The 18347-nt window shown below is 31.8% G+C and overlaps 1 protein-coding gene across 1 annotated transcript; it reads left to right on the top strand.

The window, feature by feature from the left end:
• Nucleotides 1–1729: 1729 nt before the first annotated feature.
• LOC133675644 (MDIS1-interacting receptor like kinase 2-like) lies at nt 1730–5117 on the top strand. The gene is made up of 2 exons (XM_062097078.1): nt 1730–4425; nt 4546–5117. The coding sequence occupies exons 1-2, from the start codon at nt 1863–1865 to the stop codon at nt 4932–4934; spliced, it is 2952 nt and encodes a 983-aa protein (XP_061953062.1). The 5' UTR covers nt 1730–1862; the 3' UTR covers nt 4935–5117.
• The last annotated feature ends 13230 nt before the right edge of the window (nt 5118–18347 follow it).

The following is an 18347-nucleotide window of genomic DNA, read 5'->3' as shown; positions in this document are numbered from 1 at the left end:
GATTCCTCTGAAAACCCCATAAGAGTATTAAAAAGGGAAAAAAAATTATTAGATAATAAATTATTGTTTCTTATTCGAACAAGAACGCCTTGTTCTTTGGAAAAAACAAGAACGGAATAGACCTTCAAGAGACAAGGGGTTGATCTTTGAATAAGAAAAATAGTGGATGTAAAGGGTCCAAAAGAATTGAATTATTAGAAAAACGCCTTGTTTTTTTGGAATATTTTTCCCTTAAAAAAATATAATTATTAGATATATGTAAATTAATTTTAAAAATCTATTTTTATATGGTTCTTTAAAAATTAAAATAGATATTCTTTACAAAATAGATATTATCAGCCAGTGTGTATGTGTATTGTACCAGTGACTGGGAAGTTCAGGCTAGCCTGACCTAGCCAAAAAAAAAAAAAGTTGATGCCGGGTTGGACTTTGTTTCTAGACCCAACCCGACCTAAGAATTAATGGAATTAGGTAATAAATAGAGGAATTCTAGATTTATTAAGCAAAATTAATTACATGTAGTAGAGATGATTATTTTCAGTTTGGTTTGGTTTTTATTAAAAAAAATAACAAAATTAATTTTTAGTCTTATGGAATGATAACAACTTCAGAGTTAACTCCATAGAGTATGGGGGACAGTGGATTGCTATCTTTGGTGTTCATTCTTCTTCAGATTTTGCTTGTTCCTAGTAGGGGACTTTAATGAGACCTTACAGCCTTACGTTATCACTAAAGGAGTCGAGTTTTAATTTAATAAAAAGTCAACTTCTAAAGTATACACTTCTAATTGATTTGAGCGAATTATTACCAAACACACTTCTAATTTATTTCCTGTTATTTTCCCAACTCTTTGAATCATAGACGAGTCCAGTCAGTCCCTAATCTTCTGTGGTGGCCTGACTTTGCATACAAGTCAATTATAAAAAATAATTTTCGGATTACGACTATTTTTCGCGGATCATGTTAAACAGAGGCTAGTTCATAGAGAGAGATGAATTCTACAAACAAAATAAAATCAGTTCGAAGAAGTGCCAATTAAGAACGCTCCTAATCTCCTTTCTAACCATCAGCAAACGACATGAATTTCATGGGAAACGTCACCACAGCTCAAACTCAAAGAAATTTTCGATCATGACCATTGACCAAGACAAACAAATTCCTTTCCGGCTCAAGGAACTTGATTGAAAAAAAGTAAAGCTTCTTTTTGACCATCCAATAATAATAGTCATAACATGAGAGGAAAACTATTTTTTTTTTTTGAGACATGAAAACTAGAAAATAATAATAAATAAAATAAATAAATCTTTAAATGAAAAATAACTATATTTGTAATTAGTCAAAACCTTCAAAAATAAAAACATCATAACTATGTGGAGACACATAAAATCTTTAAATTTTATTTATGAAAGTTTTGTTTTTATTAAAAGGTTGTTACTATAAAAAAATAGAAAACTTTAATAATACCGAATAAAGTATTAGCCATGGTTTTGCACTTTTGCATTGCCCCCTAATTGCACCTTTATTGTTTTAAATTATTAGCCCTATCCTGAAGTCTTCGAGTGGGATGACTTGCACTTTTGCAGAAACTTTTCAAAGTGGATTCATTTGATTGATATAACAAAAGCATTAACCACGTGAATGTTGTTCCACACTCGAAATTTCATGGGAAACATCACCGAAGGTCCATAGCTGAAACCCGAAGACATCCAATCAAGAATGGAAGACGTCCAATTAAGACGCAGCTGTCTATCTTCTTAAGAAATCTTCGATCATGACCAAGACAAATGAATTCCTGCATATATATACGTATGCAGGGCTAATCATTTTATACATCCTCCTTAAGAAAGTAAACCACCAAGGCCATGGCTTCCCAAATCGTGCTCTTATCCATACCTTCGTTGTTTTTTTCCTTACTTGCTTATGCTTCCTTCTTTACTTCTTTTGCTTACTCGGCTGCCGGAGCTGAAGTAGCAAATGGAAGGAAGGAAGCGGAAGCTCTTCTAGAATGGAAAGTCAGTCTTGACAACCGAAGCCAGTCTCTCCTGTCTTCATGGGCTGGAGACAGCCCTTGCAACTGGGTCGGAATCAGTTGCGACAAGTCTGGTAGTGTTACCACCATAAGCCTGCCTCATTCTAGTTTGAGAGGTACCCTAAATAGTCTCAGATTCCCTTCCTTTCCTAACTTGATTAATCTTATCCTTCACAACAACTCGCTCTATGGGTCCATTCCTTCACATATAGGTAACCTTATCAGACTCGACTTGTCTTCAAATAAAATTTCTGGCAACATACCACCAGAGGTCGGAAAATTGGTATCTCTTTATTTGCTTGATTTGTCAAATAACAACCTTAGTGGTGGTCTTCCTACGTCCATAGGAAACTTAAGCAACTTGTCTTTTCTTTACCTTTACGGCAACGAACTCTCTGGTTTCATACCTAGGGAAGTAGGAATGCTTGAACATCTATCTGCCCTTCAGTTGCTCTATAATAATTTTGAAGGTCCAATCCCTGCTTCCATAGGAAACATGAAATCTCTCACCAGTTTACTTTTGTCATTTAATTATCTAACTGGTGCAATACCAGCATCTTTAGGAAACTTAGGAAAACTGACTATTTTAGATTTGTCATCTAATAATCTAACTGGTATAATACCAGCATCTCTAGGCAATTTAAAAAGCTTATCTACACTTGACCTTTCGGATAACAGTCTTTTTGGTACGTTTCCTCCAGAAATGAACAACCTTACACATTTGTATTTGTTACAAATACATTCTAATAGATTATCTGGGAATCTACCACGAGATGTGTGCCTTGGTGGATTACTTTCATATTTTTCAGCGTTTGAAAATTATTTCACGGGACCTATCCCGAAAAGCTTGAAAAATTGCAGCAGCCTGGTGAGACTCAGACTTGAGAGAAACCAACTTAGTGGAAACATATCTGAAGCTTTTGGCAAACATCCCAATTTGTACTACATGGATTTGAGTGATAATGTATTGCATGGTGAGCTTGCATGGAAATGGGATCAGTTTAACAATCTGACAACCTTCAAGATTTCTGGAAACAAAATATCTGGAGAAATACCAGCTGCTCTTGGAAAGGCATCTCATCTACAAGCTCTTGACCTCTCATCAAATCAACTAGTTGGGAGAATTCCAAAGGAATTGGGAAATTTAAAGTTGATTAAACTTGAACTCAACGATAACAAACTTTCAGGTGATATTCCATTCGATGTCGCATCGCTTTCTGATCTCGAAAGGCTTGGCCTGGCCGCGAACAATTTTAGTGCAACAGCAATTCTTAAACAGCTTGACAAGTGCTCAAAACTGATATTCTTGAATATGAGCAAGAATAGATTCGCAGGGAGTATTCCTGCTGAGATTGGGTCTTTACAGCCTCTTGAAAGTCTTGATCTCAGTTGGAATTCCCTGATGGGAGGTATAGCACCGGAGCTTGGACACCTGCAGCGGCTAGAGTTTCTGAACCTCTCCCATAATATGCTGTCTGGTCTCATTCCAACCAGTTTTAGTAGACTGAAAGGCCTCACTAAAGTGGATGTATCCTATAACAAGTTTGAGGGTCCCATTCCTGACATCAAAGCCTTTCGCGAGGCACCATTTGAAGCAATTCGCAACAACACCAACCTGTGTGGCAATGCTACTGGTTTGGAGGCTTGTTCTGCTCTCATGAAAAACAAAACTGTGCACAAGAAGGGCCCCGAAGTTGTCTTTTTGACGGTCTTTTCTCTGCTGGGTATTTTGTTGGGCCTGATTTTAGGTTTTCTTATCTTTTTCCAAAGCAGAAGAAAGAAAAGGTTAGTGGAAACACCACAAAGAGATGTTTCCGTGAGATGGTGCCCTGGTGGGGATCTGCGCTACGAGGACATCATTGAGGCAACTGAGGAATTCGACTCCAAATATTGCATTGGTACTGGAGGGTATGGAGTTGTATACAAAGCTGTACTTCCATCAGAACAAGTCCTTGCCGTGAAGAAATTCCACCAAACACCAGAAGTTGAGATGAGCAGCTTGAAAGCTTTTAGAAGCGAGATTGATGTCTTAATGGGTATACGGCATCGAAATATTGTGAAGCTGTATGGTTTCTGCTCGCATGCCAAACACTCATTTTTGGTATATGAATTTGTGGAAAGGGGAAGTTTAAGAAAGGTACTGAACGACGAGGAACAAGCAGTAAAGATGGATTGGGATAAAAGGATGAATCTTATCAAAGGAGTAGCAAATGCTTTATCCTACATGCACCATGACTGCTCTCCTCCGATTATTCATAGAGACATTTCCAGCAACAATGTTCTTTTGGATTCAGAATATGAGGCTCATGTCTCTGACTTCGGCACAGCCAGGCTCTTAATGCCTGACTCGTCCAATTGGACATCATTTGCTGGCACCTTTGGGTACACAGCTCCAGGTATGTAGTTAAGTTTCAATATCACCTTCTACAGTAGGTTGGTTTACAAAATCACTTGAAAACAAAATAGGTGCAGTAAATTATTTTGGCAAAATATAGCATGACCAGCCTCTTTTGCAGAGTTGGCATACACAATGAAAGTGGATGAAAACTGTGATGTGTTTAGCTTTGGAGTATTAACATTGGAAGTAATGATGGGAAAGCATCCTGGCGATTTCATCTCATCTCTGATGTTATCTGCTTCCACCTCCTCATCATCACCAACCGGTCACAATACAATCATGAAGGATGTCTTAGACCAGCGCCTCCCACCTCCTGAAAACGAACTTGCTGACGGTGTGGCACATGTTGCAAAACTGGCGTTTGCTTGCTTGCAGACCGATCCCCATTACCGGCCAACAATGCGACATGTTTCTACAGAGCTCACAACTCGTTGGCCTCCATTGCCAAAGCTATTCTCCGCGATGGAATTGGAAGATATACTGGTTCACAGAAATGCTATTGGCTGAATTTTTATAGTGTACTTAGGCGTCTTCTGAAAAACAACTTGTTTGACAAAATGTAATATTCAATAATCAAGTCATCGCCAATAAACCCCCTCCCCTCAAGAGGTGTTATTGTCTTTGTTAGATATTCCGTCCAGAGAATCATGTAATTTATTGCCTTCATTTGCATCAATTGCCTTCCTACTACATATTTTTTTTGGAGAGTAATAAACAATCCAAATGCCAACACAAAGACCGTACAATATTGATGAACAAAATTTCTACAATCAGACCGAACCCGTCCTGGAAAATCAAATAACGTAAGTGACCTACGTGTTCTTGCTAATTAGACATTTACTTGTCATTTGTCACGTTGAAATTCCGTATTTATTCCTCCACAAAATCAAAATCTCTAAAGAAACAAACAAGTAATACATAACACAAATCTTTAAGTCACACGTTGCAAAAACATGTCAGGTCTTGACCTACATGTTCTTGCAAAGCACCAAATCTCTTACTCATGAAGATTCAAGTCTTCAAGTATTATTTTGTAAAGAATTTACGGTGTACCCACACACAATTTTAATAAAAACAAATATTTTCCACACTTTTATCTTATTATTTTTCAGGCTTAACTTGGTTTGTATAATAAATATGCCATCATCTAATCTCAAATCTCTACCCCCTCGACCTATTCCAGGATTCAAATTTGAATCTAAAAAACCTCGTATTAAAAATTCAAAACTACAAGGTCTTAACTCTTGAATGGATCGTCCCCCTATTCGTGGTGTACTTCCCAGCCCTGTGATAAGGAATGCTGTTTCTGTTCAAAAACTCTCTTGTAGAATTGTAGGCATAATTTTCTCTCAAGGTTCAGGTTAATTTTGTACCTGGAAGGCCAACGGGCCTTGGCATCAAAACATTTTGTAATTTTCAACAGTTTTCAAGGGTTTACGCGATTATGCTGAATTATAAGTGAGATTTCCTGAATTGAGACAAGACCAAACCTACAGCCAGAAAAAGTCTATGTTTATCAAACAAAAACAGAGCGTCTCCGTATCTTTCCCTCTGGGCTTCCAAAAATCTAATAGATCTTGCCTCATGGTTGCCTGCTTCAGTTCCTTACGAAACTTTCATTATTGGGTTAGCCATACACTTTACATATTTCTAGTAATTCACATGACATCATCAAATGATACAAGTCTTGGATAAGAATCTACAACATTCTAGAACACCCTTGTTGACGATCCCTGCTTCTCTGAGAAAATCGGTTAGTATCTTTCCAAGATCAAGAAACTCCAAAACAAAGAACATCCAAAACCCTTTGCAACAACTAAAGAAAGATGTTCTCGTATAGAAGAAAAGAAGACTCGGAAAGAATGACAGAGGAAGATTGTAGTTTATTTCATACTTGCTGTATTACATTCCATCACATATATATACACGAAGTGCATTGATTACAAGAATAATTCTAGCTACATCCCTGATATTTCTCCTAAGAATATTGCTGGAATCAGCTCATAAATGGAAGAAGAATCATGACAGAGAAGGGAAGAAGAATCATATCGGATCATATAGATATATCTACCAATACGTATACCTTACCTTAGCCCTCAAGCAAACTCCAACAGAACCCTAATTGAATATAACAGCTGAAAACATCCCAGTGAAGTGCTTGGGATTCAAAAACTGAAGTCTAATAATAATGGACTACTTGAAGCAAAGCAGAAGTTACGAGACACTCATGATGCGCCTGTTGTGGATAAAAAGGCTGTTCCCGTAGAAAGCAATTTTCAAGACGAATAGGAACGTTGTGGCAGTTGATTTGAAACATAGGAATTGGTATTAATTGATTTAATTCGAGAGATGATTATTATTATTATTATTATTTGATTTGTTTCTGCTTTAACTTGTAGTTTAAGGGATATTTTTGTTTAAATTGATGTTAGAGTTTAAATTTTTAAATTGAATAATTATTTTACAATAAACTAAAAACTTTTTATTTTGATATACAAAGCCAAATACCAACACAATATGATTATGTTTATATTGAAGAATAAAATTTCTGGAAATAAAACAAACAGTGGTAGTTCAGAGTGTAACGACCACCAGACCTCAAAACCTCATCCACTGGATCTACAAGTTGAATTTATGTTCCCAGAAATGAAGGATGACCTTCACATTCTATTAGACAATTTCTCCATTGACGTCATTAGTATCAGTTCAGAGTGTAATGTATGGGAAATAAATTGTGCAGCTGAAGATAGCTCTTCAGAATCAATGGAATCAGAGTGTTATGTCAATGGATTTTGACAAAACAGGGGCATCAATTGATCAGAAAAATCCTGCTCACCACATGGTGCTTAGAAGGAGTAGAAGAAAAGTTAAACTTCAATCCCAAACCGGCAGCATTCAAGAAACGGTGGAGCATCAGGAAGATAGCTTTTCAGAATCAATGAAATCAGGTATTAAACAGGGGAATTCTAGATTTACTAAGCAGAAACAGCCGCAGGGTACATATACTATGGAGAGAGATGAAGAGGTTCAGAATATGTTGAATGATGGGGTAAGATTGGGTCTGGATGACATACATGAACTGAATGTTTTTGCTGAATCGATCTGGGAAACTGTGAACAAGGAATTTGAAAAAGTGAACAAGGAAATTGAAAGTGCTTAACATGAAAATATACTTTTGGAATTGCTTTGGTTTGTGTATGCAATGCTAGCTAAACGTCAAGCTATTAAAAAGATACTCATTCACCATCAGATTGATGTTTGTTTTCTGGTTAATACTTGTTATAATTTAATTTTGAATTTTTTTTAAAAACTAATAAAATAACAAAATAATAAATAAATAAATAAAAATAATTTGAGAATTGAGTTAACGCAATATAAATTTAAAAATTAAAAATTAATAAGAATGAAATTATAATTTAGGATTTAATTTGATTAAAAATTAAAAAAATTAATAGGTTTGAGATTTAATCTTTTATTTTATTAATTAATGCAATCAAGGGTTTAATTAAAAAAAATATGAAAATTTATGGTTGATTTAGTTTGAAATTGCAAGAAATTAAAGTTTAAAGAGCAAAGTGAAAGGGCAGGGTATTATAGGAAGTTTAATTGATTTTACTAGAGTAATTATATAATAATTAAAAGTTAAAAAGTTAATTATGGATGGATTAAGATGTCGTTTGGTAATACGGCTGTACCGGAAGTTCAAATAAACCACAATTTTTATGTGTTTGATTATGCAAAAAAAATAGATTTTATGTTGGTGGGACCCACAGTAATTGTGGCTGCACCTGCGGCTGATAAGAAGCTGGAAAATTATGCTTTCCAACAGCAGCTAACCTCATTTTTCAAGATCCACTGCTAAGATAAAAAAGCCGGCTCAACTATTCATCTTTTGTCTCTGGAATTGCAAATTCTATATGCTGTAGCTTGTCTTCCCCAAACATTAGAGAGCATGTAAAAGATGACTTCCTGGAGCTTTTCCACTGTTTGGAGAACGGAGTAGCATGTTTCGGCCGGAACAGGTTGGTACAAACCTAAATGTAAAAAAAATATATATATATTTTTATTTTTAATTGTGTTTTATTTAAAAAAATTAGTGTTTAACATTATTCAATGACACTACACAAATTAGAAGGATATCACATAATGACGTAGTATTTACAGAATTTGATCGCAATTTCAATTTTGTTTTTGATAATATTTTACCTGATGTTATTGCACGCTCAATAAACCATGGAAATTGTAATCCTTATCGAATGAATTTCATACGTTATAAAATTGTAGATGGTTTAATGGAACAATAAAAATTTTTTTATATAAAGTATTATTTATTTCATGATGTAATAGCAGTAGTTAAATCTACAATATTTAAATTAAAAATCATCAATATTAATATATATTTTTTAAACTTATTTTATAACCTCAATTTCAAAAGCATTATTAAGCAAACACATTAAACTACTTTTTATTTAACCTCAATTTCAACCACAGTTTTAACCAAACATCTATTTTTTCAAACCAACCTCAACTAAAAATACTTTTTATAAAACAACTTTTTTCAAACCACAACCACAACAGCTATCGCAATACCAAACACACTCTAAATTGATTAAATTGAAACTAAGGATGGTTGTATCAATTCCTCCACAATCCAAGGGCTCAACTGCAATTTGATCCAGGGGTAAAACTAAGAAAAAAGGGGGATTTTCCATGATTAGGGGTCTAATAGATAAATGTCAGAATATCAGGGGTCACATTGGAATAACAATCTGGCAAAACGACGCCGTTTGGTTTCGACTATTCGTCCTCCTTCATGGATTAATTCAGCAGAGAGGAAACTGCCTCAAGTCGGTTACAATCGTGTACCACGTCTCCTACACGATGCATCTCCAAGTATGCCTCACCCCCATGATCATTGTCTAGGGAGAAAGAGTGGATATTCAGAGAAAAGACCACAAAAAGGGGGGGACGAGCGCACTGGACGGGGGAGAGACGGGAGAAAAAAACGAAAGAACCAGAGGAGAGAACGAAAAAGGGGGTTTTTTCGGAAGCTGAGAAAAATTACAGAAAACAGAGAGAACACAAACAGAGGAGAAAAAAAAACTAGAGAACAGGGGATGTAAACAGAGGACAGACGAAAACAAAAGAAAGGGAATGAAGGCCAGAGAGAAAGACCAGAACAGGAGGACACAACTCAATGGGACGAACAACACAGGGGAGACCTAGAAACGCAAACAGAGGCGAACCAGGAAATAAAGAACAAAGAAAGCAAAAGAAGAGGGGAGAGTAACAGAAGCAGAAGGGAGAGTAACAGCAGCAAGAAAGAACAAGCCTCCATCTCCAGCGGCCCCCTGAAACAGGCAAGCTTCCCCTTTGCAAAATTCAGATAAGTCCGGTCCTGTTTAATTACATTGCACTGTGCACATTGCACAGCATGCGTGAATAATTCATGCATGCGTGCCTCAGCCAGCCGGGTTACTGGCATGATTAGTAACGGGGCTGAGCTGGCTAGGTCCATCCCAACTTGAATGGACTGAGTCAGACCTAATCCCAATAAAAAAAGAAAAAACAATTGAGGCCAGGCTGAGTTTAATGCTTAGTCATAGCCGATCCAATCTGTTTTGAAGTGAATTTAGCAAAACACGCTTTTATACTTCTTTTTTTATTCCACCATTTTTTTATTTTGATATCTAATTAAATATGCATTTTCGGATATAAAGGGTAATAATATTTTTTTTTCGTAACTAATTTCATACCATAAAATTTCTATTAATGAATTTTGAATTTCTAATTATTATAATATTAGATGATTATTATTGAAAGAAGATATTTTTCTATTAAAAAACAAGATGCTAGCAGCCATCAAGTCTTTTTTTTTTTTTTTCTAATTGCGACTTCATTGAGTATCCTCTTGTTGGGCATCGTTATACATGGTTTTGGGGCAGATCAATGAGCAGAATAGACAGAACTTGTGCGTCGCCATCTTATCTCTTACAATTTCCTTTACTGTCTTTGACAAGATACCCCTAGAGGATCCGATCAATGTCATTTTTGGACAGATTCATGGCTAGATGATGGGCCTCTAAAGCTTCAATATCCGCAGTTGTTTGCCTTATCTACATCACCAGAAGCTATGATTTCAGATATGGGTAATTATTTTAATGAAGGTTGGTATTGGAACTTATTTTGGAGGAGAGAGATTTGAGGCATACAGAGCTGGGCCAACTGCATTGCCTTCTAGACCAAATTAAAGGTACTCATTTAAATAATATAAAAATGGTTGAAGGATGATCACCCAATGCAGAGTCTCGTATTTTTTTTAATCATGGAATATAATAATTTTATTAAGCTGGTGCAAAATAATAAATCTCTAAATAAAAGAGTCATCAGAATGAGTCCATATATAGCTGAAACCCCAACACAAGTATTTTAATAATCATAACAAATACTTCATTTCCCTTCTAGAGTGGCAATATAAATTAGTTCACATGTACTTATCCTAAGATGCAATTTAATATTCCATCTTGATTTATAATGACGTGATTTTTGGATTTTTGAATTTATGATCGGTACATAGATATAGATAAGATCTTTTTTTCAAATATTCTAATAATCGTGACAAATACTTCATTTCCCTTCTAGAATGGCAATTTAAATTAATTCACACATACTCATCCTAAGATGCAATTGAATATTCCATCTTGATCTATAACAACCTGATTTTCAGATCTATAATCGGCACATAGACAACATTTTTTTCCCCAAATATTGTAATAATCGTGACAAATACTTCATTTCTCTTCTAGAGTGGCAATTTAAATTAGTCCACACGTACTCATCCTAAGATGCAATTGAATATTCCATCTTGATTTATAATGAACTGATCGGCACATGAATAAGATTTTTTTTCAAATATTCTAATAATCATGACAAATACTTCATTTCCCTTCTAGAATAGCAATTTAAATTAGTCCACATGTACTCATCCTAAGATTCAATTGAATATTCCATCTTGATTTATAACGACTTGATTTTTGGACCTATGATCGGTACATAAACAAGATCTTTTTTCATGGTTTTATATCTATACGAATCAAAATTTACATATGAACTTATCCTTTAAATAACTCAATTAGAGTTATTTGTAATACTAATAACAAAATTAATTTCATAATATTATTTGATTGTCTTAATACAAGATTTAAATACAATTTTCTATAATTATAGAGCACTAACTAGATATAAAAGAAAAGTATTAATTACAACAAAAGTAGGTTCTGAGGGTCCAACAAAAATAATCTGTTAACAAGCTATAAGCCTAAAACATATAAATAATGAGAGGATGAGTTCAACAACTATATAAGTAGACAACGTTCAATATACTTGCATAAGATAATACAACAATAAAGAATATATATATATATATATATATATATATATATATATATATATATATATTCTTAGAAAAAAGCAATAGAATAGATGACCCAAACCCCAACGCAAGTATTCTAATAATAGTGAAAAATACTGCATTTACCTTCTAGAATGGCAATTTAAATGAGTCTACATATACAACTATTTGCTTGGATGGAATCGAAGTTCAAGTTGTCTGGATGCGTATACATATTCTTTTCCACATGGTACCATTTTATTTATTCCAATAACCTATACCGTCCAAAATGAATTATTTCTTTGCCATTCTTTTTTTTTATGGAAAAAAAATTCTGTCTCGGGCACCGGAACCTGCATTTAGCAAAGATCCGGCTGCTGAGATTTTCTTACTTTGTTCCCTTTACCTGAATGATTACAGAAATATTTATCTTTACCTGGACGGAAAATAATTAATATGCCCTCGCGAAGACGGCACCCTGACTTGGTTGCATTGCATGTTAAGAGATCGTTTGATTACTTCTGTATATTACCGCCAAATTGGAATTGCATTTTCTATGAGATATTTGCTAGTTTTACCTTCGTGGCCTCAGAGTTGTTTTACAAAAATATTTGTGTTTTTAGGTACTAGTAATCTATATAATCCAAAATAATTATTCGTTGCCTTGCACTAGGGTTTGAAATTGCTTCCAAAAGGGCATTTCTAAATAATTTGAAAAACAAATTTGCTTAAATTTTTTTAAAATATTTTTTAATCATTTAAAAGTGTTGATATAAAAAATAATTTGTTAAAAATAAAAGTATATATTATTCTAATACATTTTCGAGTAAAAAATACTTTGTAAAACAACTGCTACGACACTTTCAAACATCCCCTAATAATAATAAAAAAATATATAATAAGATTTGTTACAAGTTAAAATATTCAAAGAAAAAGAATAATTAAAAAATATAAAAAAAATTTAGTTTTTATTTATATATGTTAAAAACTTATTACAACCCTTTATATAGAAAAAATTAAAAAAACAACTATTATTACTAAAAAGAAAAAAAATATTTTCTTTAAATAGAAAAATTATAAGAGCCTAATAATATTGAATAAAAAACTAAAAAAAATCTAAATTAGAAAAGAAAAAATTAAAAAAAATTTATTTGATGTCAACTAGTGCATTAATGTTTGATTATTTTTTTAAGAATTTTTTATATTGATACATCAAACCATCAAAAAATATTAAAAAATATTAATTTAATATTTTTCAAATCAAACATATTTTTAAAACTATTTCAAATGCAAAAATAAATGATATCAATATAACACATGAGCGTGATAAATGGAATCGCATTAATGACTAGTATTAAAATTGAAAATAAAACTATTTAATATATTGATGTCATGACCATTTCTGTACATAGCTATTAGAAGAAAATTGTTTTATTTTTTTAGTTGGGATTTAGAAGTTTTGAGTTTTGAATAGGCTATATATACTACTACTGAAATCAGAATATATAGAAGGTTTATTTCCTTGGTTTGTGTTGAGGATCCTCTGCCCTGATCCACGGCCTTCCATACGTGGACTCTTTGATCCTCAGTTATAGAAGTTTATTTAGGTCTGTTTGTTTGCTGGAAATTAAATTTTTTTTAAATTAAATTTTAAGAAAGTAAATTAGTTTCTGATGTTTGGTAGTATAATGAAAAATAAGTTGGAAAATATTTTCCAGTATTTAGTTATGTCATGAAAAATAAGCTGAAAAATAACTTATTAATATTTTATTTTTATCAAGTTTATTAAAATAATAAAGAACAATTCTTATAAATTAAAAAGTTAAATGAGAATGAAATTGAAAAAAAATATAATTTTATAAATTATCTCAAATAAAATAAATAATAATCAAAATAATAGAGATTAAATCTAAAAAATAAAAAAAGATGAAGAAATTAAAATAATAATAATTAATATTTCATAAATTATTTCAAATAAAATAACTAACAATCAAAAGAATGAGGATCAAATTGATAGATAAAAAATTTCAATAAAAAAATGATAAGGGAAAAACAAATAACAATTATAAAAATGAGGATCAAAATTAATATAAAAATTAAATTTTAAGAGATGAAATTGAAAAATAAATATTCAAAACAAAATATATTTAGCAATTAAAAGTTTGAGGATTAAATTTGATATAATCAGCAAATAATATAACATTTTTAAATTTTTCACAATTTCTAGAAAGTGTTTTTTGCCCAAATTTTTTAGAAAAACACTTTCCTGGAAACCAAGTCAAATTAATTTTCCTTTGACTGGAAGGTATTTTTCGTTGATCAATTTTTCTAGTGACAAATAAATATAGAAAAGTTTAAAAAGTGGTTTTCCGGAAAGCACTTTCAGGAAGCAAATGTATCCTTAGCTAATTCCTTTTATTTCTCTTGTAATTAACATTTATGTTTAGTTTTTACACATTTTCTGTGAGAAATTAAACATGGTATATATAAACTGTCAAAACGTAGAGCGATTTATCACATTCCAAAAGAAAAAGGCAATTTTAAATTAATTAGTTTTAAATTAATCCTAAGATTTAAACTCAAAGGATTAAAAAGAAAAGGGAATAAACATCATTAATCACCAGATCTTCCACAGTGATTCAGGGATTCAGGGATTAAAGGATGTCCTTGTTTTACGTGGACAAACCACAAATTATCCCCATCAATTTTTTTAGTTGAATTGATTTGATTTGATTGATCGAAATGAACCGATAAAAGAAGTAAGTGAAAAGGATTATGTTTATGAAAATGAATTAACAGCTAGTACTGTTACCTAATCTTCCATTATCAGCTAGCTCAATTTATTTGATTTATTGAAATGAACAGACAAGAGAAGTGAAAATGAATTAACAATAGTACTGGGACGCCATTGAATATTCAATCTTCTTACTTAGTGAAAATAATTAGCGCATGGAGAGAAGAATGGGCAAACTAGCATGCTTTGGAGAGTAATGCTATTCTCGTTACCATAATCTATTCAATTTTAAGATGATGTGCTTTTGATATTTAAAAGGGTGTTTGAAGTTTGATAGTGGTTTATTTTCAAAATATTTTTCATAATGTTTTTTACGTTGACAAACCACAAATTATCCACCAGATCAATTTTTAGTTGAATTGATTTGATTGATCGAAATGAACCGACAAAAGAAGTGAAAAGGATTTAGCAATAGGTTCCGAGCTATAGAGTACTGGGACTCTTCAATCTTCTTACTCTGACCTGTCCAAAAGGAACTTACCACTCGATACAAACTTCCCATAGTCTATAGTCACGATTTTACGATCTTACAACAATTCCAAATTTTTATTTTTCTCATTGCATAACTTTATGTTTCCTTGTTAATGCACGAACCTTACACGCATTTGTATTAATGCACATAATGCATTTTGTAACATAAAAATAACAATTGCTCTCATAAGAAATTGTTAAATAAGGTTTTATTAGGATAAGAAAATCTATATTTGTTATTTAACAAGTATATTTATATTTGTTATTTAACAAGTATGATATTAAAATTTAATATTTATGCATGACTATATTTAATATTGACTATATTTAATATAAAGTGTTTATATTTATTTGCTAATGCTTATAGGATATAAAAGGATAATTGCTTAAACCCCATTGTAAAAAAATTGTCATACAAAAAATCCCAAATATCTAACTCTTAATCCATTAACTAATTTGTCTTTTTTAATATATATAAAAAAATTATTTTAAGGTTTTAAAAATATTAATAAATTTTACTTAATAAGCTTATATGTCAATAATATTATATTTAAAATATTTATACTATATGTATAGTTACATTTTATAAAACTAATGTTCTATATATATTAGATAAACTTGAAAAAAAATATTAATATTTTTTATTATATAGAAAAAACAATAAAAAGTGGTTTTTTAACTTATTTCTTTAAAATGTAGCTTTCAATAAAATCACTTTTAAAACCAGCTAATGAGGCCTAAATCAATTTGTTTTTATTAGGATATACAAAGCCAAATACCAACACAAAAAACTTAGCCAGGGTCTCACATCATAGATTTTTAGAATGAGTGGTTTATATTGAAGAATAAAATTTCAGGAAATAAAACAAATTACAGATCGGTCTAAATTAGAAATTTCCTGCTAGTCTCCTCGGTTGCTTTCATTTGAAGTCATCAATACTGTGATTTTTCAGGATTACTTCTCAATATCTTACTTACCTTAATTGATCTTCTAGCAAAAGGATACTTCATTTCTAACGAAGATGCTGACTGGCTGGGTGGCTTCCTCTGCCTCCAGCACCTCCACGTTTAATTGATCTGTCTTCCTCGATAGGTGGCACGAGTTTCTCCATTTTTTAAATTGATTTATCTACAAAGAATTCTCAATGTGAAAATACAGTGGTTGATTTTTGAATAAAAAAAAGAGTGGATCTACAAGATACTAAATAAATTGACTTATTAAAAAAACTCTTCTTCTTTGGAATATCTATCTCTTAAAAAAAATCTAATTATTACATATATGTAAATGAATTTTAAAAATTTATTTTTATATGGTTCTTTTATAATTAAAATAGATATTTTTACAAAAAACTACGATTAAGAAAGATATATTTTATTAAATGATGAGCTGCTCCAGATTCAACATGAGCATCAAACAAACCAATCCATTGAAGGGGCAGTTGGTTTTCGGGGTGGTGTGATCTTATGGGTTACTGTAGATGGAGCCTGTTAAAAAGGTTGGTGTGATCTTATTTTGGTGCTTCTTTTAATTGTTTTTTTACACTACAAATTTAAATCTTAATCAAATTAGTCTCTAATTCAATTTTTATTAAAAATTCTTGAAAATTCTTGGCTGCTATTTTTTATTAAAAAGTTGAATTTTTTTTAAAAATTTATTTTTGGGATTTATTTTTTCCACATGTCAATGCATCTTGATCACGTCAATATTTATTAAAAAAAACTTTTGATAAACAAAAATGAATTATAATAAGCTCTTGATTTTTTTTATTGGTAATGATATAAACTTCTTTCAGTATTGACAAATTAGTAATACAACTAAGAATCTTGATGGTGTGATCTTATTGCTTTCTATATATTTTCTTAAATAATTGACAAAATTTTCAAATTTGAAATTTCATAGCGAATGTCACCATTGATAAAAAGACAAGGTTTTTGTTTTTTAAAAAAAGAAATTTCACTTCAAGGTACTGTTATCTAATCTTCCATTATCTGCTAGCTGAATTGATTTGATTTATCAAAATGAACCGGCAATAGAAGTGAAAAGGAATTAACAATAGTACTGGGACGCCATTGAATATTCAAGCTTCTTACTTTGACCTGTCCTAAAGGAACTTATCACTCGGTACAAACTTCCCATAGTCTACACCTCTCAAGACGCTATTAAGTTTTCTGCCTTTTGTTTGGGTTTATATTTTGAAAGAGCACACTTAGTGAAAATAGTTAGCAAAGTAGCGCATGGAGAGAAGAATGGGCGAAACAGCATACTTTGGAGAGTAATGCTATTCTCGTTACCATAATCTATTCAATTTTAAGATGTTGTGCCTTTGATATTTAGAGGGTATTTGAACTATGGTAGTGGTTTTCTTTTAAGTGTTTTTCATTCGAAAATATATTAAAATAAAATTTTTTATTTTTAAAAATAATTTTTGACATTATTATATCAAAACGATCTGAAAATATCAAAAAAATAATTTGAAGAAAAAAAACAATAATTTTAAGATATTGTGCTTTTGATATTTAATGAGTTGCGTTGTTCTAATCGACGTAACCTCGTCATCTTGTAGTCAGGGCCACTTTTATAACAAGGATAGAGGAAGCCCGCACAACACGGACAATTTTAGGCCACCTTGACCTGTTACATCTACATGTCATTTTTAAATTGAATTTTAAAATTATCATAATAATTTTTTTTTATATATCGACTTGGATTCGCGTTGATCCTCCTTGCATATGATTTGGGTCTTGTTCCAGTAGATTCTCGAATCGGATTTTAAAACTATGATAATAATAAATTTTATTAATATGTTGACTCGGGTCACCTCATGTTAACCCTTCCGATCAGTGACTCGAGTCGTGCCCCGGTCAACCCTCGAGTCGGGTGTTAAAATTATAATAATAACAAGTTTTATGATATAATTTTACGAGTCAATATATATTTATCATGCAAAATCACGTAAAAAATAAAAAAAAGTAATAAAATAGGATTGAAATCATGTAAAATCAATAACATAAAAAAAAGTCACGATTTTATGATCTTACAACTATTCCAAATTCTTATATTTTTCATTGCATACCCTTGTGTTTACTCGTTAATGCACGAGCCTTACAAGCATTTATATCAATGGATTCTTTCTTTAATTAATAGTGCAAGGATGAAGGAAATATGATCTTGCTTAAACCCTTCTTAATAAATAAAAAATTGTCTATTATGAAACAAGACTTTGAATATTCTTATTCTATAGGGATATGTTTATAGACAAGAGTG

The sequence above is a fragment of the Populus nigra genome, chromosome 16 (assembly GCF_951802175.1).
Source record: "Populus nigra chromosome 16, ddPopNigr1.1, whole genome shotgun sequence".
NCBI lineage: Eukaryota > Viridiplantae > Streptophyta > Magnoliopsida > Malpighiales > Salicaceae > Populus > Populus nigra.
This window is presented reverse-complemented; position numbering and strand designations above follow the sequence as displayed.